The 21,878-nt window shown below is 57.2% G+C and overlaps 1 protein-coding gene and 1 long non-coding RNA gene across 3 annotated transcripts; one reads left to right on the top strand and one right to left on the bottom strand.

The window, feature by feature from the left end:
* Positions 1 to 11,723: 11,723 nt before the first annotated feature.
* On the bottom strand, positions 11,724 to 16,968 carry LOC114102333 (uncharacterized). The gene is made up of 3 exons (XR_003584494.2): positions 16,903 to 16,968; positions 15,618 to 15,668; positions 11,724 to 12,483 (listed from the first exon to the last, which is right to left on the bottom strand). It is a non-coding gene; the product is annotated as an uncharacterized lncRNA (long non-coding RNA).
* A 129-nt stretch (positions 16,969 to 17,097) lies between these two features.
* On the top strand, positions 17,098 to 21,814 carry Mad2l2 (mitotic arrest deficient 2 like 2). Of its 2 annotated transcripts, XM_027947771.3 has the most exons (9): positions 17,098 to 17,187; positions 17,483 to 17,532; positions 17,618 to 17,736; positions 19,001 to 19,072; positions 19,591 to 19,691; positions 20,311 to 20,405; positions 20,672 to 20,745; positions 21,227 to 21,319; positions 21,487 to 21,814. In XM_027947771.3, the coding sequence occupies exons 2-9, from the start codon at positions 17,493 to 17,495 to the stop codon at positions 21,526 to 21,528; spliced, it is 636 nt and encodes a 211-aa protein (XP_027803572.1). In that variant the 5' UTR covers positions 17,098 to 17,187; positions 17,483 to 17,492; the 3' UTR covers positions 21,529 to 21,814. The 2 variants fall into 2 exon arrangements, with proteins under 2 accessions (XP_027803572.1, XP_027803571.1); XM_027947770.3 differs by having other exon boundaries at positions 17,101 to 17,532.
* Positions 21,815 to 21,878: the final 64 nt, after the last annotated feature.

Below are 21,878 nucleotides of genomic sequence, written 5' to 3'. Positions count from 1 at the left end.
CTGGTCCCTAGGGAGACCAGGAACCCGGCCCCCACTGCCCGAGGGTCTGCTGTTCCAGAGCCACTAGCCGAACACAGGGTGGTCCCATCAATTTCCGTCTTGTCCCCTACCCTGGCTGGAGGGGGGCTTCCACCCAGGGCCAGGTTATGTCAAGGTCTCTCATCACATGTCACTCTGTGCCTGAGGTCAGACATCACAGAGCTCACCCGCTGTCCTGGCCACCATGCAGGCAGCCAGTGCCCTTGCCCCACCTCCCACCCTTCCCTAATGAGAGCCCCGAGGCCAGCCTCCTGAAGCCCCAGGCAGCAGGACAAGGCTGCTCTAAGGCCTGTCAGTCAAGCGCTGCTGGGCTCAGGGGACTCTCAGCCCTGCCTCAGGGCCCCCGGCGGATCCAGGGCTAGGTCCAGGCGGCCCCTGAGCCTGACAGAGCCAGGCCTGGCGCTCTGCTCTCCCTGTGATGGGAGGCTTGGAGTCTGTGTTGGGTCCATGCAGGTCCAAGAGCCTGGCCTGCCCTTCAGTCCTGCGGGGACACCGAGAGCCTGGGCGAAGCCTGCAGGACACCCTCCGCCCCCCCCTGCCCACAGGGAGCCTGAGGGGTGTTTTCCAATGAATGGACTCACCACCCTCCCCATCCCGAGGGGGGCAGGAAACCCAGAAATCGCAGGAAGGAGGCAAGAGGAGGCTTGGCGGAGGGGAGGGCAGTCCCGGGGGCGCTTAGAGCAGTTTGCTGTCCCTGTGGACACACATGAGGCCAGGCAACGGATCTCTGGGCATGGTGACCAGCCTGGGCGTTGGTCTTGGGGGTCAGCTCCTCCCCAGGAGATAAAGCCATCCCTGCCCCAGCGTCAGCACCTCAAACTTGCCATCCTTCCTGTTCCCCCCAGTTCCCTTGCCCAGCCCCTGTCTGGCTGAGGGCTCTCTCATGGTACCAAGAGTCCCCACCTCAGCGCCATCTTTGTTCCCAACTGTCCTTTTTACCCCTCGAGTCACACAGAGTCTGGGCACAAGCGGGATTTCAGGGCGGGGGCCTGGCCTCTCCCAGACCTCCTCAGCACATGCTGCTCTGGCTCCCCCCCATTGCCGTCCCACTCAAGGGCTCTGTCACTGAAGACCTTGTAGAACGTGGCCCTAAACTCGTCTACAGCCCTGGTTTCCTTCCTCCCCTTCACGGCCGACAACGACTGCTTCCTGGGCCCCAAACGCACCGCCCCGCTCCCGTCTCTCGAGTCTCGTACCCTCTGCCAGGACAACCTGTCCCCTCCACCCCCAGCTGTCTCTGCCCAGCCCTGCCCATCCTTTGGGACCCATTCCAGATGTCCCTTCCTCCAGGAAGCCTGTCCAGGCCCCTCCTCAACGTGCTCCCCGGTGCTCCCGTGGCTCTGCCCAGCTCCCACCCCCGTGCCTTCTGGGCTGGGATTATGGCGCCTCTCGAAGCCCCCGACTATACTGGCAGCTCCATGGTGCACGGGGACCCTCCAGGTCCAGGCGTCCATGAGCTGGGACCGGGATGGAAGTGGATTCCCCAGGATGTGTGCAGGCCCCGGGCCAAGGGTGTGGGGAGCCTGGCGGCCCCTCTCCTCAGCTCACGGGACTCGTATAAAGATCTTGGCACAGCCCAGCCGCCGCGATGCCAGCCTGGCAGAGAGCCACCCAGGAGCCGTGCCAAGGATCCCCAGTGACGGTGGTGCCAATCCATTTCAGTCACTCTGGAAGCCAGCTGGAGGCTCTGCCACAAGCACCAAGCACCCAGGCGAGGAGGGGAGGCAGGTGCTCCCCCATCCCCGCCCCGCCCCCCCATGGTTCTGCTGCTACTGGCTCACAAAGCGCCACGTGGGCCTGGGTCTGATCTTCCCCTGACTGGGGACAGTCAACAGCCAGGATGCGCCCCGAACGAGAGCCTTCAGGATGTCAGGACCGTCCCCAACCCAGAGGTGGCTCTGATAGTGAATCATTAAAAAACAAAATGGAACAAGTCACCCGGTTACTGGGGGAGGTCCCCGGCTCTACGAGCTTCACCGGCCTCCCAACTGCCCTGTCTCAGTTCGTTTCCCACATTTTTTTTTTTGTACCAGGAATTGAACCAGGGACACTCGACCCCTGAGCCCCATCCCAGCCCTTTTAATACTCTATTTAGAGACCGAGTCTCACTGACTGGCTTAGTGCCTTGATTTGCTGAGGCTGGCTTTGAACTCGGGATCCTCCTACTTCAGCCTCCCGAGAGGCTGGGATGACAGGGGTGCACCCCTGCACCAGGCTAGTTTTCCACGGTTTTAAAATGGGGGAAACTGAGGCTCCAGGAGGGCACATCACAAATCCAAGATGACACCACCGAGGCCTGGGTGGGCGCACAGGGAACCTGGTCCTCGCACCCATGGCTGCGCCCAGAGCTCCACCAGGGCCACGTGCCTCTCCCTCTTGGTGCCTGTCATCCTGTCATTGCTGTGACAGCATGTTTATGGCTGAATGCTGGCAAGACCCTGGCAGCGGGAGGGAGAGGGGTTTCTGTCCCGGCCCAGCCTGCCCCCTCCCTGCTGTGGGGTGGGGAGCGTTCTCAGTCCTAGAGGCTCCAGGGAGACTGTCATATGCAAATGAAGGTGATTAATCAAGCTTTGAGCCCAGTTTGGTTTCTGAGCCCCTCCCTCCCCTCAGTCTTTCCTTTGGGGGCCACCTGCCTGGAAGACAACTGTGGAGCTTGGCCAGCATTCCCGCCCTGCTCCTCTGCCCACTGGTTGGCTGGTGGGCTGCGGTGGGGACACGGGCGGAGGGGTTCCTGTGGGAATGCTGGGTCAGGGACATCAGAGATGCTCCGCTGGATCCCAGGGATGGCGCCTGTCCACGCTGCCAGCAGGACAGGCCCTGACCAGAACTTGCACCCACCCACCTCCTCCCTGAGCCCAATCTCCTCCTCATGGGGAAAGCGGTACGTTGGAGCCTCCTTATTTGGCACAGATGTTTCGGGGGTTCTGAAGCATGAGTCTAATTCATTTTAAAATATATATATTTTAGGGGCTGGGGAGGTGTAACTCAGTGCTTGCCTCGCGTGCGTCAGGTCCTGGATTCAATCCCAGAACCACACACACACAAAGAAAATTAAAAATACATGTATTTTAAAACTATTTTGAAGCTTAGCAAAAATAAGCACTCTGATAACAAACACTCTCAAATGTCTATTCTACCCATTTTTTTTTTTTTTTTTTTTTTGAAACAGGGTCTTGCTAGATTGCTCAGCCTGGCCTTGAACTTGCAATCCCCTGCCTTAACCTCCCGGGGACCTGGGGTTACAGGAGTGCACACCACGCCCAGCTTCTTTACCCAACTTTTGCAAAGGCCCAGCCCTATCATAACCCGGAATTCTTCTATTCCCTGAGGAGAATCCAGGGATGGAAGGTGACATGTTGAAGAGGAAAACCCGCTGCAGCGCGGTGGCCCACGCCCGTCATCCCAGTGGCTCGGGAGGCTGAGGCAGGAGGATCTCAAAGCCAGCCTCAGCCAAAGCGAGGCCCTAAGCACCTCAGTGAGACCCTGTCTCTAAATAAAATACAAAATAGGGCTGGGGATGGGGCTCTGTGGTTAAGCGCCCCTGGGTTCAATCCCCAATACCAAAAAAGAAACAAGAAAAAGGAGAAAACTCTGTTGCCAGCTGCTTCAGGGCCTGCTCCAGGATTTCTGGACGTGAACCACCAAAGCGAGTTGGGTGTGACCCACATCGATGGCATTGTTTTATATTCCTGAGGAAAACTCCCCTTCCCCCCCTTTATGGATTTATTTTAAATAAGCAAATATTATAAAGTGGGGGCATAAATTAGAGAAGATTTTAATTCGGGGAGAGGAATTCCTGGTGTGGGTGCTACATTGCTCATACAAGACTGCTTTTATTGGTTTCCTGGATAGTATGGGGATCGTGGATTAGATTTAACTTGGGAAAGATTTATATTGCTTAATATGTGTTTTTGGTGGGGAGCAGGGGAGTGGGGTTAGACAATCCCAATGGCCCTGTCTGTAAGGGAGCCTGGGAATTTATCATCTGTCCTGATAAGTCTCCTCCATCTGTCTGTCCAACTGCCAGCCCACCGTGGGGAGGGGTGACAGATCATTTGCCCCAGGACCTCAATGAGCCTCCAGGGGCTAAGGACATGTACTGAGCCAGCGTGTGTTCAGAGGACATATTTATGAATGTTAAAAGACAGAGCACAACACGGGAATCAGGAGACACTCCCAGGCCAGCCTCGGGGAGCACGCCTAGCTCGCACCCCCCTCACTGTGGCTGACCCTGGGCACAGCAGAGACCCTTAGCGGTTTGGCTGCTGGGCTGGGCACGCTGAGACCAGCACAGGGCCTCTTTTTAATGGGTGCTGCTATCTTTCGGGGGCTCTTTGGAAAGGAATACAAGTTGGGGAGCAGAGGGCTAAAATGGGTGGGTTACGAAATCTGGCTGCAGCTCCAGGGCCGAAGCGCCCCCTCCCCATGGGAAAGTTCAAACCCCTCTCTGCTCCCGGGAAACTTGAGCAGGGAGGGACCTCCTCGACCCCTCAGAGGCCAAGAAAAGTCTCCCAGCCAGGGGAGGACATGCAGAACTCACCTTCACAAGCGGCCTCCCTCTGGGGCCCTCTGGGAGGCCAGGGCCCAGGTGAGGAGCTCTCGGGGCTCATGGAAAATGGGGTCTCTAGGCCTGCAGACCCCAGCGGGCATTCCTTGACTTCTCCCACAGGGACCCTGGGACTAAAGGCTGCATTTTGTCCTCAGATCAGCAGCCATCAGCAGCCGTAGACCAGGGGGGTCCCGGCCCCTCACCGCTGTCCCCGCTGTGTCTCAGGTCGGTGAATGCACTGCTCTGTGCCTTGCCTGTGACTTCTGTTAGAATATTCTCTGCTTCATGACATTCCCAGTCTGGGATCCCTGGGGGTAGCATTAGTGTCCCCAACCAGGACTCATTGGTGCTTAAGGACAAATCTTGTCACATGCGGGAAACTCCCACTTTATTTCCATACTTCTATGGAGATGCTAAGAGTGTTTTGCCTGGAGCTGCCCTGCCCCACTCCCCGTGTCCTCCCTCTCCTCCCCCACCTCTCCTGCCTGCCTTGCACCTCCTCATCAGGGGGTTGGAGGTGGCCACTTCCTGGAATAGCTGGTGACAGGATGAAGATGGCCACCCCCCAAGCCCCTGCCTGCTCCCAGGGCAGTGTGGCCACCTTGAGGTCACTCTGCAAACTTGGGGCACCCTCTAGGGACTCTTAGGGCTCTGAACTTAGGCTTCATGTGTTCATTAGAGGCAGCTGACTCCCCCAGGACTGGCCATGAGTGGTTTTGCTTCTTTAATAAAAGTATTTATATTCTGCATGGGGTGGATGAGGGGTGACCAAAGAGCTGCCTTTCTAAAAGGAAGGGCCTCCCAGCTCCCCAGGGGCTCAGAGCAGCCAGAGCCCCACCTACTGCTCCTCAGGCCTTCCTCAGGAAGCCGTGGAGCCCCCTGGGTGCAGACCCCGATGATGCCACGCCAGGGAATCTGCTCCAGTCTGAAGTGGCAGCCCTGGTCCCTGGTCCTGAAAATGGCCAGTGTGGTGGGGAACACAGAGGCCCCTGTGACAGGGGAGGTCCCTGGAGGAGCCTGGGACGGATAGAGGCACAGCTCCCACGGACCTCAGGGTTGGGTGAGCAGGAAGAGAGCCCCTTCCCTCAGAAAGCTTGCAGGCTGGGGGGCCACCCTGTGCTGCCCCCAGGGGCTCCCCAGTCTGATGGGAGAGGTTCTGACCTTGGGAAATTTCCAGAACACAGAGTTTCTAATCCTCCAGCAAAGACGCAGTCCCTGCCTCCAGGGTTTCCCTGACAGTCCCAGCGAAGGGCTGGGGCCAGCGAAAGGTGGAGGCCTGGGCACAGGATGGAGATGGCCATGCCCGAGCCCCGGCCTGCTCTTCCCCACCACAGATTAGAACACACAGCTCTCACCGAACCCACCAAGCGGGGTCAAGGGGAGCCCCGCTGGGCCTGGAGGAGGGAGCCCTGTGACCAGTGAGTCTCCTCTTCTGAGCCCATGTCCTCTCTCAAAAATGCCAATGGTTGTGGGTTGGGGAAGATAAAGGTGTCTTAGCCAAAGGGACCCAGGGCAAGGACTGGACAAAGTGGATACTGTTCCTATGGGAATGGGAGGGACAGGGAGGAAGGTGGCCAGGGCTGGGGCGGGGGCGGGCCTGAGAGCATTGTGCCCAGGGTGCACGGGGCAGGTGCAGGTGGCCCCTCCTCTGTCCTCAGTAGGGTGATGGATGGCAGGGCACCAAGGCCTAGACCAGCCTGGAGAGGACCATTGTCTTGGAAAATGAGGTTTAGCGTCCCTCAGGGACGGCTCCATCTGCTTTTATTGTTCCCAAGGCAGCCCTGGGACTCCACCAGGCCAGGCCTCACACCTCAGGAAACCTGTGTGGGACTTGGGGGCTTCTCGGAGGCCTTGGACCCCCCCCTCCCAGGGCTTCCCACTTTGTGCTCCTCATGCTCTGTCCTCCCCACCTCCTGAGTGTGGGTCTCAGCTCCTGCTGGACTGGGGTACTCAACACCCCGCTGAGCAGCTTGTGCGTGTGTTGGCGGGGAAACCCAGCTCCCTGTAGTCCCCAAACTTCACTGTTGCGGTGCCCAGACGATTTAACATCATTTGCCATTTGGTCAGACTAATCACTTAATCTTCAAGTGACAAAATGCCTGCTGTCTGGGTTCTGGCAGAGGCCGGTATGGAGTGGTAAAATACCTGGGGTCCAACAAGCCTGGCCCCAGTTATGAATCCTGGCTCTAACACCTAATAGCTGTGGGACCTCAAATAAGCCAATTAACCTCTCTGGGCTTCAGTTCCCCATCCGAACAATGACTATGTTTGTCTGGGTAGCATTTATCGGGCATCCTATTCTGGGCCTAGAGCTTTATATATGTCCTAATTTAGTCTATTGAAGTTGACAGCATTTTTCAGATATCACCACAATGGTGACTTGGTGATATCAGGATGAAGACTTTGAGGAACTAGCCTGAGATCACATGGTAGAGCTTCGATCAAACCCACAGCACCATCTCCTCCCACTTTGACCACTCCTCATGCCACCATGCAGTAACCAGTCCCAGCGCAGCTGCTGTGATTCTCGGAGACTGGTGACATGTGCTCGGGGCTTCACCCAGAGCCTGGCACACAGAGGACACTTAAAAACCTTAGATCCTACAGTGAGGCCATCCCACTGCTCTGGATTCCAGCAGGAGCCTCATGTCCACTCCCCTGTCCCCCACCCCATCAAGGAGGTTGTACCAGATGGTCAGTGCCAGCGTGGGATTGCCAAACTGCAACCTGAGTGGGGGACCCCTGGAGGCAAGCATTCAGCCATGTCCATGACCTCCCCAGGGAGAGCCTGTTGCCCTGTTGGCCTCAGAGCTCCGCCCCCTGAGGAAGGGCTGGAGGGGGACGGGCAGGGAGGGCCAGGAGCAGAAAGGGGGAGACAGGTCTCAACCCAGTGGGCAGAGTAGATGTTCCAATGACGGGTCCCTGGAGAACATGCCTAGGAGTCCTCCCTGGAGGGAGCCCCTGCTCTTCCCAAGCTTTGGAGTCAGGGAGGCTGGGGTGCATGTACCTGCTCCAGCACATCCCTGGCAGAGATAAGTGACATACCTCACCGGAGGTCACATAGCTGCTAAGTGACCAGCTGGGATGCAAACCCAGTCTGCATGGTGAGTCACTTGCCTGGTCCCCTTTGCCTCCTGCTCATCAGGCGTAGAGATCATCCTCATCTTCCAAAATGAAGCAGAGTCCAGAAACACAAAGATTTTCCTGTAGCTGGCTCCCCGGCCAGCCTGCTCAGCCAGAGTCCCTGTAGTACCCCCGACCTGGCCAGCAGGACCCAGAAGAGCTCAGGAAGAAGGTGCAGCTTGCAATGTTCTATTCCTTCCTGCCCCTTGACCGAGGATGGCATGTAAGATAACAAATGTGGGCCGACACGGGCCACAGTGGGGGAGACCCTGCCCCACCCAGGGAAGGGCAGACAGTTTCCAGATCAGATCAACGGGAGCAGGCCATGCAGAGCCAGGGAGGCAAGGAGAGCAACGGCTTCTCCACAGGAGGGGCCATCTGCCCTTGGCATGCAAGGTTGGGCAGGCTTGGGCTGAACACAGGGACAGAGACGGTTCAGACAGAGGAAGAGCCCTTGCAGGATCGCAGAGGAAGTGGGGGGCGGAATGATCTGTCCCAAGTGCTGAACCCAGGATGCAGATGGGGGAATGGGGGAGGCAGGCAGGATAGAGAGGGAGTCTAGTTAATCCAGTGGCCACAGGGGCCACTGAAGGGTTTGGGTGGTGGAGAGGGATGGGTTCCATGTGAGTGAGAGTCCTGGAGGGTCCCCATGAGCTTCCTTGGGGTTGCAGGAGCAGCTTGCTTGAGCAAGGCTGTGGCCTGAGAACGCAGGGACAGGGATGACCTGAAGGACCAACATTGCTAAAGCTGGATCACAGGCAGGAGCCTGGACGGGGCGGGTGGATGCCTGTGTGAGCGGGTGTGTGGGGTGTCCCCAGCCCCTTCTTGCCCTTCTAGAAGGAAAGCTCCAGGTGGCAGCCTGGCTGAGGTTGAAACAAAAACTCAGCCAGGGCAGCCGCAAACCTGCCAGGTGGGACATCCCCCTCTTCCAAAGCCACCCTCTTTGGACTACTTGTCCCATGTCACTGGGGAACTCAGGGTGGTGTGTCACTTGTTCTGATGACACAGATGACAGTCAGGGGGTTCGAGCAATTAGAAAGCAGGTCCAGGATCCAGCAAGACAATCCCCCCAGGGGAAAAGAAATGGCTTGTGAATTGCATCATTAAAAAAGAAATCGGTGCTAGGCAGAGGCTGGGAATCGGACTGAGTCACATGGACGCCTCCTGATGGACGGCCAGCTGCCAGCAACACCGATGCAGCCACAGTGACCTCATTTGGAAAGCAGAGACCCCCCTTCACCTTAATGTTTTAAACTCTGATTTTTAGGAAAGCAGAGAGGAGGAGGAAAAGATCCTAAGAGTGTAATTGCCCATTTGGGCAGGAGGTGGTGTGACTGGCAGTGTAAGGGGGAGGGTGCTGAGGTCAGGGTTTCTCTGAAGCTGTCTCAGCCTCGAATTTGTGATCCTTTCTATGGAGTCCATACCCCTGCCCCACCCAAGGGCTGTAGCCTCCCTCTCCCTTCCCCCACCAGCACCATGTGGGCATGTGACAGGCTTTTCTCTGTTTCCGCACACCATCCCTATAGGTAGGTCCTGTTATCCTCTTTGATGACGGGGACACTGAGGCTCAGAGAGATGCATTCCTTTGTCCAAGATCACTTCCAGAGTCCCTGACTGTCGGACCCCGGAGGGATGATACTAAACGGGCTCCGGACACCTGTGTCGCCAGACTGGGAGGTGGGCAGCGTGAAGGAGTGCGGTGGGCGAGGGCGACCACTGAGGAGGTGAAGGCTGAGGGAGCACCCAGCAGGGCAAGGGAGGCTTGGCGGGAAACCGCGCTCACACGTCTCTAACCAGCTTCCGAAGGCAGCTGAGGCCCCGGGGCACCGACGGAGACCAGGCGGCGGAGGGGAGGGAGAGGGAGAGAGTCACCCCAGAGGAGGGAGCCCAGCGCCGTCGGGGTGGCTGGGGTGCAGCGCTGGCCCCGGCTGGACTGGGAGAGCGCGGCTCCCTCAGCGCCCCCTCCACACACCCCAGTCCCCTGGGCGGCCTCGAAAGGGACAGGAGGGCACTGCCGCCACCTCTGCCTCGACTCGGGGAGTTTCGAGCCTTCTTCCCATGGTAGCGGTGGGGTCCCCAGCCTGCGAGACCACCCAGAGATTCAGAGACAGAGAGACAAAGAGATACTGGGTCGCAGCGGGAGAAGGCTAGCGCCGCGGAGGCGGGTGGGTGACAGGCAGGACCCCAGAGGGCGGCGAGGCAGTGTCAGAGCGCGGAAAAGTGAGCGTCCAGTGGAAAGTGGGCGGACGAGGGGTCAGGAGCAAAGCCAAGAACCGAGGGGACACGCGAGGCGAGGAGCAGAGGCGGCAGCCAGAGTGGCTGTGGGACCGACGGTCAGGTCCGAGGGCCGGGGAGGGAGCAGCACCCTCACCTCCAGTCTCCGCGCCCTGCGCCCCGCCGCTGGGCGCGCCAGGTAGCCCACCTTTGTCCGGGCGCGCAGCCAGGTGAGGCGGGAGGGCGGGGCCAGGGGCGGGCCGAGGCCGTGCCTTACCTGTCCGGCCAGCGGGGAGGGGGCCGAGGGGCGCGAGGCCGAGCGCCTGCGGGAGCCGAGCGCAGCCGAGGGACGAGCGGCGGAGCCAGGACGGCGCGGAGAGGTGCGCGGGCGGCGGGAGGCTGTGCCCAGGCGGAGTGGGGCTGGGAGGAAGGGGGCGGGGGCGGGCGCGCGGGGAGGGGCCGGGGGAGGGGCCGGGGAGGGGCGCCAGCAGCGGGCTCGCTGCCCCCAGCCGAGGGGCAGCCCTGGCCCGGCCCGTCCCCGCGCGCTCCCGGCCGGCGCGCCCTCGCCAGCTGCGCTCGGCGTTCGGGGCCCGCTCCCCAGAGGCCCAGCCGCCGCCGCCGCGAGGGCGCGGGGCAGACAAAGGAGGCAGACAAAGGCGGGCGCAGCCCGGCGGTCGTGCGGGCACCGGGCGAGGCGGGCCCGCTCCTCCGGTGCGTAAGAGCCGCCTCGGCGGGGCCCCGGGGCGCGTGGGACGGGAGGGGCGCCGGCAGCGGTGGCGCCTCCGTAGCGGCTCCGCGGGGAGCGGGCGACAAAGGGCCACGGCGGGGGGTCCCTGGCGGACCCCAACAATGGATCGAGGTTGCGCGCTCAGCTGCGGCCGCGTCTGGCCAGGCAGGGGCCGGCGGGTCCCCAAAAGGATTATTCCGCCTAGGCTGTCAAATGGGACGGAAGAAATGCCCCGGGCGGGGGAGGTGGGACGGGGAGCGGCGGGGCCTTTGTGGCCTCGGAAAGTGCGCGTAGTGGGGGTGGCTTTCGGAGAAGTCTCCTTCTGGGGCGCGCGGAGGGTCTTCCAAGTGCGGCCACCTCACCTGGGGAGCTGACGGCGCACCTGCGGCACCCGCTCCCGCCCCAGCAGGGAAGGAAGAAATACGCTCCACACACACACACACACACACACACACACACACTCACAAACACACATACACACACGCACAAACACGCGGTCCGCCTTTCGCCACGCCTCGTCCAAAGCCTTCCTGAAGCGCCTCAGTTCGGCCCAATCAATCGGGACAAAGCCAGGGCTTGGAGCCGGCTCATCTATCACCGCGCGGGGCGCCAAGTCCTGACGACCCTGGGAGTGCGGGAATGCCGGATTATGGGTCCCACGGTCCCCATAACTCACAACGGGGTCAGCGGGGACCTCCGGCACTGCAAAGATCAAAGAGCAGTGGGGCGGGACCCTGGCACGTGGAAAGCGGCGGCATCGCTGGGCGCCCAGAGCTTGCAGAGCGGCTTCCATTTCTCCAGAGCGTGACAAATCACAGCTTAGAGGTTTAAGAACTCCGCTCTGCGGTCAGGCTAGATGCCTGGGTGCCTCTTCTCGGCCATCCTGGGCAAGTTGCCTAACTTCTCTGAGCTCATCAATTTGCCCCTCTGGGGGTTCAGGACTAGAGGTGGTGGCCTGTATAAGAAGATAATATTCCTAAGGCCCTGACCCATAGGAAACTTCCAGAAAAATGAGTTGCCATTGTTATTGTAAGATTAATATCATAATGGGCACTAGAGGGTTTGGTGAGAATACTGTTTATTCACTGCAAGGCTTGAATCATTAATTCTGTAAGAATCTATTGAACACCTACTACGTGCTGGCCAGCACAAAAATGCAGTGGTAAATGACCTGGACAAGAATCAATCCTTGCTCTGTGGAGCTTAAGTTCTAGTGAAGGAGGCAGAACATAAACAAGTTAGCAAATAATCAGGTGGTGGTTAGTGCTAGGAAGACAAAGCACATTTAGGAAAGAAAGCATAAGAGGTTTCCAAGAGGTATGGTTTTACATAAAATTGTCAGGAAAGCCATCTTTGGCAGTTGGGTTGGTTTGTTCATTTCGTAAAGAAAATGAAACATGTGACTGAAGGAGAATGCAGTTCAAAGGAACAGCCAGTGCTAAGGTCCTGAGGCAGGAGAATGCTTCATCTGTTCAAGGAAGGGATCTTGTGCAATAAAGTCAGACAGGAAGCTGGCACCGGATCAGATGAGTCTGTGAAGGCCATGGTAAAGGCTCTGGGTTTTTTTAGTCTGAATTGGAGGGCTGTGAGCACAACAGAGACATGTTCCTACTTGGGTTTTAACTGATTGACTGATTTCTAAACTTGAGACTAGATTTCAGTGGGATAAAGGCAAGGGCGGCAGGATTCTTCTCTTCAAGGAGAAAGCTGTGGTATGGCATTTATGTACCAGATGATAAACCCTGGAGACTCTGGCTCCAGGGCTGCTGTAGCTGTTTGGTGATCTTTTGATAAGCTTGAACTGTGTTCTCTGGGTTCTTCCAAAGCGATACTGTGGGGAAATGGTGGATGTTAGGAGAGACCCAGACTCCTTTCCCAGCCAGGTTTTGGTGACTTTGGCCCTCAGTTTCCCCATCTATAACCTGGGGCAGTCAATGGCCAAAGATCCATCAACTGAGGAGAGAGTAAGGGAAATGTGGTGTATTCATGAGGGAATAGTATTCTGCCATAAAAAGGAACAAAGTATCAATACATGACACAACCTAGATGAAACTGTGACCTTGTGCTAAGACCTAAAAGGCCACAAAATCTATGATTACACTTATAAGAACTATTCAGAACAGGAAAGTCCACAGAAGCAGCAGGTGGATTGGTGGTGGCCAGGGGCCAAGGGAAGGGAAGGCAGGGCCGGCTGCTGGTGGGGAAGGGGAATTTGGTTTTCGGGTGATGAATTAGGTGGTGGTGATAGATGCACGACTCTGCCTGTACTAAAAACAGCTGAATTACCCACAGAAAAGTCTGAACTTTGGCTTGTGAATTATATCTCAACAAAGATAGTATTTTTTTTTTTTTAAAGTGGTAGTTGAGCTGAATCAGTGATTCTTGTGGCCCAGGATGGCTTCAGAGGATCCGAAAATCGTGTAAGATATTTAGCTTCCTGGTGCATTTCTTTGAGAAGAGAGCAAAGTTTAAGAAGAGATGATCTTAAGGTCCCCCTGACCAACGAGGGGTCAACACCACTGGGAAGTCAGCAGAACCCCCCAGAGGGCCCGGCGTGGGTGGGCTTTGGTCTGGCTGAGGTGTTGGAAGCTGTCCAGTGTTACTGGAACAAGATCAGGGTTCTGGTCATCAGTGGACCCCAAGATCAGGTGCAGCTGTGCAGGCCCAGCCTCACTGCAGGCCAGGTGAGGGAGGAGAGGAGTGTCTGTGGGTCCCTGCCCTCATCTTTAGGCTTCTCATGCCGCAGGGATGTGTGTGCTTCCCTAGGTCACCACGGGTGCTGCCGCCTTGGGAAGTAGAAACCGGGAGGTGGTGTAGCTATGAATGGTTAGGACATTGGCTCGTACAAAGTGGTTGTTCTGGGGACTTAAATAGTGAGCGTGGGTCTTAATATCATTGTCATAATGGCCATCGATTGAGCATTTATACACCAGGCACTATGCATTTTATGTTTTAACAAAGAGTATCCCATTAACTCATCCCTATGGAATTGACCCATTATCCCATTTTTCAGACCAGCAAACTGAGGTTCAGAGAGAGAAGGGCCTTGCAGTTGGTTACGGAGCAGTGCTGGGGAGAGAAGCAGGCCTGGTAGGCATAGGGGGCGCTGTGGGGAACATGGCAAAACCCTGCTTTGTTTTTGAAAACAGCTCTTCTCTCCACATCGCCACCTACAGCCCAGGCTCTGAAATCAGAGCTGTTTGCTCCTTACCCAGACCACACAGGGCCCGAGCCAGGCAAGTGCTGATGAGCTGCGTCCACCAGGATTCCCTTCCTCCAGCAGGCTTTTTTTTTTTTGGTGGGGGTACTGGGGATTGAACTCAGGGGCACTCGACCACTGAGCCACACCCCCACCCTATTCTGTATTTGACTTAGAGACAGGGTCTCACTGAGTTGCTTAGGACCTCACTTTTGCTGAGGCTGGCTTTGAACTCGCCATCCTCCTGCCTCAGCCTCCTGAGCTGCTGGGATCCTTCCTCCATGATTCTTTGGTCCACGCATTTAACACACTCCCTGGGCACCTGAATTTGGCCAGGTCCTGGGTAAGGTGCTGAAAGACTGAGTGAGGCTGGGTCCCTGTTCAGGAGATATTCCAACTGCCTAGGCCTTGAGCATCAGTGGGATTGTCTCCAAGCTGTGTGCCTCACTCACTATGTCTGTCCCCTTCTCCTGGTGTCCTGGGAACCTCAGGCGGCATAGGATAGCGAATCCATCCTGGGACCAGCGTCAGGGCATGGGAGTGAGCTCAGAGCATCTTGGGGTCTGGAGACTTCACTGGGTCTTGTTTTACCAGTGGCTTATCCTGTGATTGTTCAGTGACCCCAGCACCCGCGCCGCCTGGGTGGGCCCCAGTCTTGGCTGGCTGCTGCTCAGCCTGTCTTGTGCTCACCTGCTCTGTTTCCATGTAGATGTCTCTTGGGAGTGTTTCCCCTTCATCCCCTTGCAGAACCCCCAGGGGCCTGCTCCAGGCGGCAAATAAGCTCTTTCTCCCCCTTCACCCCACTCTTCCCTCCCAGCTGTCCTCCACTGTATTGTCATTATGGTGGAAAACATGCAAATAACTTTGAAAAACAGTCTCTCCCGCAAAGGGGTATTCAAAAATGTAATAAACTAACCCCATGATGTAATCTGGGTCCCATGGCCATCCATCACGCTGATACAATTAAGATATGAAGGACCAGATGGCCCAGAGACCCACGCACAGGTCCCCTGATGGTCCCATGCTGCATCGGACCCCTGCCCTTCCTCCTGCCCCGTCCCCAAGGAATTGTTCCCCTAAGACTGTCACGGCCTGTCACCAATAAAAAAGCTGCCAGGAGCAGCCTCCAGAGAGGGGTAAAGAAGGACCCTCTCGTTTTCCACAGTCAAACATTTGAAATCAGAAGGAGCCCAGGTTTGTAAGCCCCAGAGCGGCTCAGCCAGTTCTGTGTGGAAACGGCCCTCTCCTACGTGGTGTGATATGGCAGAGTCCCCAAGCATTGCTGTGCCCAAAATGTGCTGCCAAGTGTATCAGTTCCTGAAGCAAAATCATCTGTCCTTTGGGTTAAACATTGATATTTTACAAAATGCAAACTACAGTAGCAATTTCCATACTTCCTAGGGCATCCAGGCCCCTGGGGAGCTTGTTAAAGGGCCAGTGCCCTGCTGTATGCCCTGATCAGGTAGGTCACGGGGGCTGGATGGCCTTGTGTTTAATAGGCTCCCTGGGGATTGGATGCAGATTTCCTAAGTCTGCATTTTGAGAATGCTCTGCTGCCATCCCTGGCTTAATCAGCCAGGTCACTGATCCCCTTCCCACTAGAAGTAAGTAGTTGCAGGTTTGAAGGCACCTGGGCGGAGCCATCCAGTAATGAGCTGCACAGGGTCAAACCTCCTGGCTAGATCTGTGTGCCAACAGATGGGACTCCCAATAATCTCTTACATCCCTGAGGTCAAGACAAAGTCCTCTTGGCTTCTGGTCCTGACCTGTTATTGCGCATGACTCCACAGCAGCTTCTCTTCTCTTAGATTTCCTATCTGTAAATTAAAGGGGTATATTATTAGTCAGCTTTTGCATCCCTGGGACCAAAATACCCAACAAGAACAACTTAGAGGAGGAAAAGTTTATTTTGGGTCAGTCCATGGTAGGCTGAGTCCATTGCTCTTCCAAGGGGAGGCAGAGCATCCTGGCTGAAGGGCAGGAGGCTGAAGGGTGGAGGAAAGCTGTGCAGGCCTTGGGCAGCCAAGAAGCAGAGCAGGGGACAAGGGAAGATGAACCCTTCCAGGGCAAGCCGCACCTGCCTGCTGTCACCATCTAGTCATTCAGTCCATCCAAACTAGGACAGACTGATTAGGTTACAATGCCCACAATCTAATCATTTCACCCCGGAATATTCCTGTATTTACAAAGGAGCTTTTGGAGGACAGGTCATATCCAGATCCTAAGAGGGGAGACGTGAATTGGTTGAAGCTCTCGTGTCCAAATAGACATCAGAGCTGTGTTTGTATCCCACCTGTGTGATTTTGGTGAATTGAAGGAACATCTCTGGGCTTGTTTGCCATTCACAAAGTGGGACTGTAAAATGGATACTTAGCTCCTAGGACTAATGAGGGAATTAAAGAAATCAGGGGTGCTCAATCCATGATGGTGATTATTTTAATGTTATCACCTCTGAGGGCCTTTTCAGTTCTTCCAGACTTTGTCCATGCCTCTAGGGGACTCCAGAGCAGTAAAGTGTAAAGGCAGAAGGCACCTCTGCCTTCCTCCTGCAAACTGTGTGATGGACAGCTTTTTTCACCCCTAATCCCAACCTCATTTGGCTCATCTGCAGAAAGGTGACAATCCTAGCAGGCCACGTGGAGTTATTCTGAGGACTTTCTGAAACAGTCCAGGAATCCAGTGCCTAGCACTAGGCTGGGACTTTACAGGGGCCAGATACTGTTAACAAGTAGGAAGTTTTTTCCTCTTGGGCGGTCAAGCCAGACTGCACTTAGGTCCAGGGCAGTAAGTGGTGGGGCGGGGCTTCCGGTGCTCCCTCTTCCCCGCCCCCCAAGCCGGCCGATTCTCAGTTGGGTGGCTGAAGGTCTTGGGGATAGTGACTCTGAGGTTAGCAGCAGATGTCGCTGTCCTCAATCTCCACCTATGTCCCGTACCTGGCTCTCACCAGAAACTCCTACCTTCTTTCTGCGCTTCCCAAAGCAAGACACACCCTGGAGGGAAAATACCTAGCAACCAGAAGTGGGGACCACAGTTATCTTTAGTCGCACCCACCTGAAGTCGAAGGCCGATCTCAACTTCCCGGCTGGTAGCAGCGCGGCCACCCAAGTTGGGTCCCGCCCCTTTCCTTTCGAGCCCCTCCCACGAAGGCTCCGCCCCCTGCAGTCGGACCCGCCCAGCGAGGCCCGGATTGGCCAGCGCCGGGGGTGGGCGTGGCCGGAGGCTCCCGAGCGCCGTGTACGTCACCGAGCGGCGCCGAAGCCGCTGGCTGAGCCGGAGGCGGTAGCTGCCGGACGGTTGGCTCCTGCATTGGGGCCCCGACCCGAGCCGCGGCGGGAAGTGAGGCCGCAGCCGGTACCGGGGAGGGGCGGGGAGCAGGATCCTCGGCGCGGGCGCTCCTGGTTCCGACCCGGCTCCGCCTTCCGCGTGCTGCGCTGTGCGCCCGGCCCTGCACGGCGAGCAGTTTCCCTCCGCGTGCGCGGCCCTGGCCTCCTGAGGGTGCCGCTCGGGCTTCCCTGTCCCCGGAGACAGCCGGGCGAGGGTCGATCGGGGCGCAGAGGGAGTCCCGGGCCGTGGGGGCCCCGCGCCCTGCGGCCTGGTTCCTTGGTTTACCCCCTGCGCCCCGTCCCTCCAGGCCGCGGAAGATGACCACACTCACGCGACAGGACCTCAACTTTGGCCAAGGTAGGGAGGCCAGACCGGCAGACCCAGAGGGAGGGGTCTGGGCTTCGGGCTTCCCCGGAGCACCGGCGAGTGTCCCCTTTTACAGTGGTGGCCGACGTGCTCTGCGAGTTCCTGGAGGTGGCCGTGCACCTAATCCTCTACGTGCGCGAGGTCTACCCCGTGGGCATCTTCCAGAAACGCAAGAAGTACAACGTTCCCGTCCAGGTGAGCGCACACCGCAGGGTTGGGCCCCTGGTGGCCCCAGAATCTCAGAGTGGGTAAAAGAATTTTATCCCCCCACCACCAGGCCTCCTCTTTCTGGTAGCCCTGCAGTTACAGGTAGCCCTGCAGTTACTGTAGAGCTTTCCCTCGCCTTCCCCTTGCCAGAAGTTACAGAACGTCAAATCAGAGTTGTCCTGGGGGCATATTCTAAAAGAGCTCCTGCAGCCAGCATGGTGACATACAGCTACTCAGAAGGCTGAGGCAGGAGGATTGCACATTCAAGATCAGCCTGGACAGCTTAGTGAGACCCTGTCTCAAAATAAAAAAGGGCTGGGGATGCAGCTTAGTGGTAGAGTGCTTGCCTAGTTTGTGCAAGGCCCTGGGTTCCACAGGGAGAGGGAACTAGCTAGCTCCTCAGCCAACCAGCCAGCCAGAAGGGAGCCTTAGTTTGGGGAAAGGATTCCCAGAAGTTTCCAGCACTTTCTTCCCCATTCATTGGCTCTTTAATGGGTTGTTTAAGGTTAAAAGGCAGATAAAGCAGTAAACATGCTGTGCTATATCCAATCCCTAAAGTGCCTGTTCCATAGAAGGCACATTAGCATACATGACCACTGGATATTGGAAGTGGTACAAACTTAAAGGTTATACAGGGAAAAGGAAAAGCCAAATAGCAACCAATGTGTCCTAGGTATGTACTTAAGACTTAAGAGATGAAATAATTGAAGCTCAGAAAAGTTAAGTAATTTTCCCAAAGCCACACAGCTCCTTAGTGCTTAATTTTCAAACTCTGATTAAGTTTGTTGAGATTCTCTGAGAAAATGGCCATGGGCACAAATATAAGTTGGTGCACAATTTTAGGGACTTTTCAGACTCTTTGAAAATCCCATTCCTGGGCTGGGGATGTGGCTCAAGCAGTAGCGCGCTCGCCTGGCATGCATGCGGCCCGGGTTCGATCCTCAGCACCACATACAAACAAAGATGTTGTGTCCGCCGATAACTAAAAATAAATAAATATTAAAAAAAAAAAAAAGAAGAAAATCCCATTCCTAATGTTCCATTAAATGCTAGTGTTGAGACTGAATTATTCTTTGAACTTTTCTTTATCATGGATAAACTCATAATTTTTAGCCCCATGAAGGGAAGCCAGATCTCTTGGGCAGGGAGCCCTGGGGAGCTGCTGGGTTTCTGTTCAAAGGCAAGCGGTCGGGTGGTGTGTCAGTTTTCCCCCGTGCTTCTGGCCTTAGCAGCCGTGTGGGGTTGTATGCAGATGTCCTGCCACCCGGAGCTGAACCAGTACATCCAGGACACGCTGCACTGTGTCAAGCCACTTCTGGAGAAGGTGAGGGGACACCAGGCCCTTCCACCCTGTCACCCCAGTCTGTTCCTCTTGAGTGGAGTGATGCTGAGACTCTGTGGGCCCCCATGGCTCTAATACCCAGAATCCTGTTCCCTGCACTCCCTACCAAACGACAGGCCCCAGGGCATGTGGGCCACATTTGGGGAGCCTTCTGCGGGGGGCTGGAGCCTGGGCTAGCTTTGCTGGCCGAATGGGGACTGCCTCAGAGGGTCTGAGTTCCTGCCATGTCTGCCCCCCACCATAAGTTCTGTCTGGCTGGGGCCCCAGGCTTGCCTTTCCTTCCTGTTCTGGTCTTAGGCTTCCTGGGCCTCCACGGCGCCACCCTCTCCTCCCAGCTGCACCTCCGTGTCCTGGGGTGCCACTCTCTGGGCTTTCAGGGAGCCTTGGGCTAATGGTGGAGGTGGCCAGGGAGTACCCTTTGCTACCCTTCCTTGGGCAGGGAGGGGCAGGGGGGCAGGGCAGAGTGCCCAGCTCTGGAGCTCTGATGCCTGTCCTTGCAGAACGATGTGGAGAAGGTGGTGGTGGTGATCTTGGACAAGGAGCACCGCCCGGTGGAGAAGTTCGTCTTTGAGATCACTCAGCCTCCGCTGCTGTCCATCAGGTGGGCTGCTGTCCCTGCCACCTGCTGGCTGGCTGTGACCTGGAACAGTGACCCCTCTACCCCACTGAAGGCAGCCCCTGACCACCTTGGTAAATGCCTGAGAGGAGAAATTGGCAAGATGTGCCATTTCTTGAGACATGGGTGGCTGCATCTTTGTGGTCAGTACACAGTTGTCATGGACATCTTCCTGTGTTGCACTTAAAAATCCTAGCATTGGTGACTGCCAGTCCTGACCTCACTCTGTGGAGACACCAAGGTCCAGAGAGGTGACACAGCTGCCCCGGAGTGCCCCAGTTTCCCAACTTAGACAGCATCAGTCCATAGTGAACTAGAAGTTGGCCTTGGGCATGCGCATGCTTCCTAGGGCAGGTCGGCACTGGACCTGGCACCAGCCTGTTCCCACTGGCTGCATGGCCCCAGACAAGCCCTTCCCCTTCTGGCCTGTGTGCAGAGTCCTGGCTACGTCCTGGCTCTCCTGCCTGACTCCACACTGGAACCGCCTGGGAGGTCCCCGTGCTCTTCCTCCACTGTGTCGGGGGTGGGGAGCTGGGCTGGCATCCTCAGGGGCACTGCAGGGGCTCTGGGCCTGGAGCGACCGGAGACCTCCTCTCGCTCTCAGCTCCGACTCTCTGCTGTCCCACGTGGAGCAGCTGCTCCGAGCCTTCATCCTGAAGATCAGCGTGTGTGATGCTGTCCTGGACCACAACCCCCCAGGTCGGTGACTTCCCCCTAGTGTGTCCCTGGCTGCCTTGGGTTGCTCTGTGTTCCCTGTTTGGCTATACCGACCCTGGTCCTGACCTTCGTGCCCACCCCCTGATTGACTCCACCTGGCTTCAGCCTTCTAGCGACTGTGCCCCCTCTTAGCCCTCAGCACACACTCTGCACCATGGGGTTTCTGAGCCAGCTGGGGAGGTGGGACAGAGCTGGGCCCAGGGCAGGCTCCTGGTGGCCCAGCCTTGACCAGACTCTCGCCTCTTCAGGCTGCACCTTCACAGTTCTGGTGCACACAAGAGAAGCTGCCACCCGAAATATGGAGAAGATCCAGGTCATTAAGGTGAGATGAGACCAGTCTGGCGGGGACAGGATGGCCACTGGGGGGCTCTGAAGCACGATGCCACAGCTGTAGGCATGAGTGTGTTGTGGCTGGTGTCCTTGGGTGCTGGCAGCAGTGCCTGGCACCCGGCAGGTTCCCATGAGTGTTAATTGTGTGGCCGTGTGCCTGGTCCTGCTCCATCTGGGCACCCAGAGCTGAGAGGAGCCCAGATGGAGCCATATGCCGGGGCTGCCAGCTCATCTTGCCTCTTCTGAAGTGGGGGTTCTCAAGGGAGGGTCCTTACCCACCCATTTCAAATTCAGTGCTTGAGGCTTGGAAATCACAGGAGGTTCCAGCCTTCCTGGTGGGGAAGCCCGTGAATCTCCATTGCCAGCAGCTCCCCAGGGATTCTGAGGACCCCAGCTCTGGAGGGGAGGGTTTGCAAATGGAGGGCTGGCCAGGGTCCCACTGTCCCACCCCTCTTTGTGGGTCACCTTCCTAGGACTTCCCCTGGATCCTGGCAGATGAGCAGGACGTCCACATGCACGACCCCCGGCTGATCCCCTTGAAGACCATGACATCAGACATCTTAAAGGTGAGCTGGCTGAGGAGGTCCAGCCCAGAGCCCAGGCTTGGAAGAGGACTAGGGAGGCTCCGTCCCCTTCCCCCTCCCTCCACCTTGGGCAGAGACCACCTGCCACCTGTGAGCTCGCCAGGGGGTGGCAGTGGCCCTCACTGAGGCTGCCTGCTTCTTCTCATTAGATGCAGCTCTACGTGGAAGAACGAGCTCACAAAAGCAGCTGAGGTGCGCCTGCCACCCTGATGAGGGGGTCTCCAGCCCAGGGCGGCGCTGTAGGGCCACCCAGACTCCAAGTGCTCTTACTGCCTCTGTGTACAGATGCCACCTCCAGCCCAGGGCTGCTCAGGCTGGTGGTCTTCATGGACAAGGCCTCCCTAGGAGGGCAGTCGGGACACTGGGACCGTGATGTCTTGGTCTCTTGGCTTCGGCTGGCCAACACTGTCTGTCTCAAAAACTGTGCTGTGAGTTACTTCAATAAAAGGGCCCCAAGGCTGACTGGGCTGTCACTAACTAGAGCGGTGACAAGTGCAGCGAGCCACCCTGGGCTGCTTCTCTGTCGGGGTGCCAGCAGCCC

This window comes from Marmota flaviventris, chromosome 10 (assembly GCF_047511675.1).
Source record: "Marmota flaviventris isolate mMarFla1 chromosome 10, mMarFla1.hap1, whole genome shotgun sequence".
NCBI classification, from domain to species: Eukaryota; Metazoa; Chordata; class Mammalia; order Rodentia; family Sciuridae; genus Marmota; species Marmota flaviventris.
The sequence above is the reverse complement of the archived record's forward strand: the minus strand, read 5'-3'. Positions and strand labels throughout refer to the sequence as shown.

Bases quoted from the DNA above. Each gene is read 5' to 3' on its own strand.
- Mad2l2 (XM_027947771.3), top strand. From the start codon at position 17,493: ATGACCACACTCACGCGACAGGACCTCAACTTTGGCCAAG. The intron at 17,533-17,617 runs GTAGGGAGGCCA...CCCCTTTTACAG, and splicing joins GGACCTCAACTTTGGCCAAG to TGGTGGCCGACGTGCTCTGC. The intron at 20,746-21,226 runs GTGAGATGAGAC...TCACCTTCCTAG, and splicing joins AGAAGATCCAGGTCATTAAG to GACTTCCCCTGGATCCTGGC.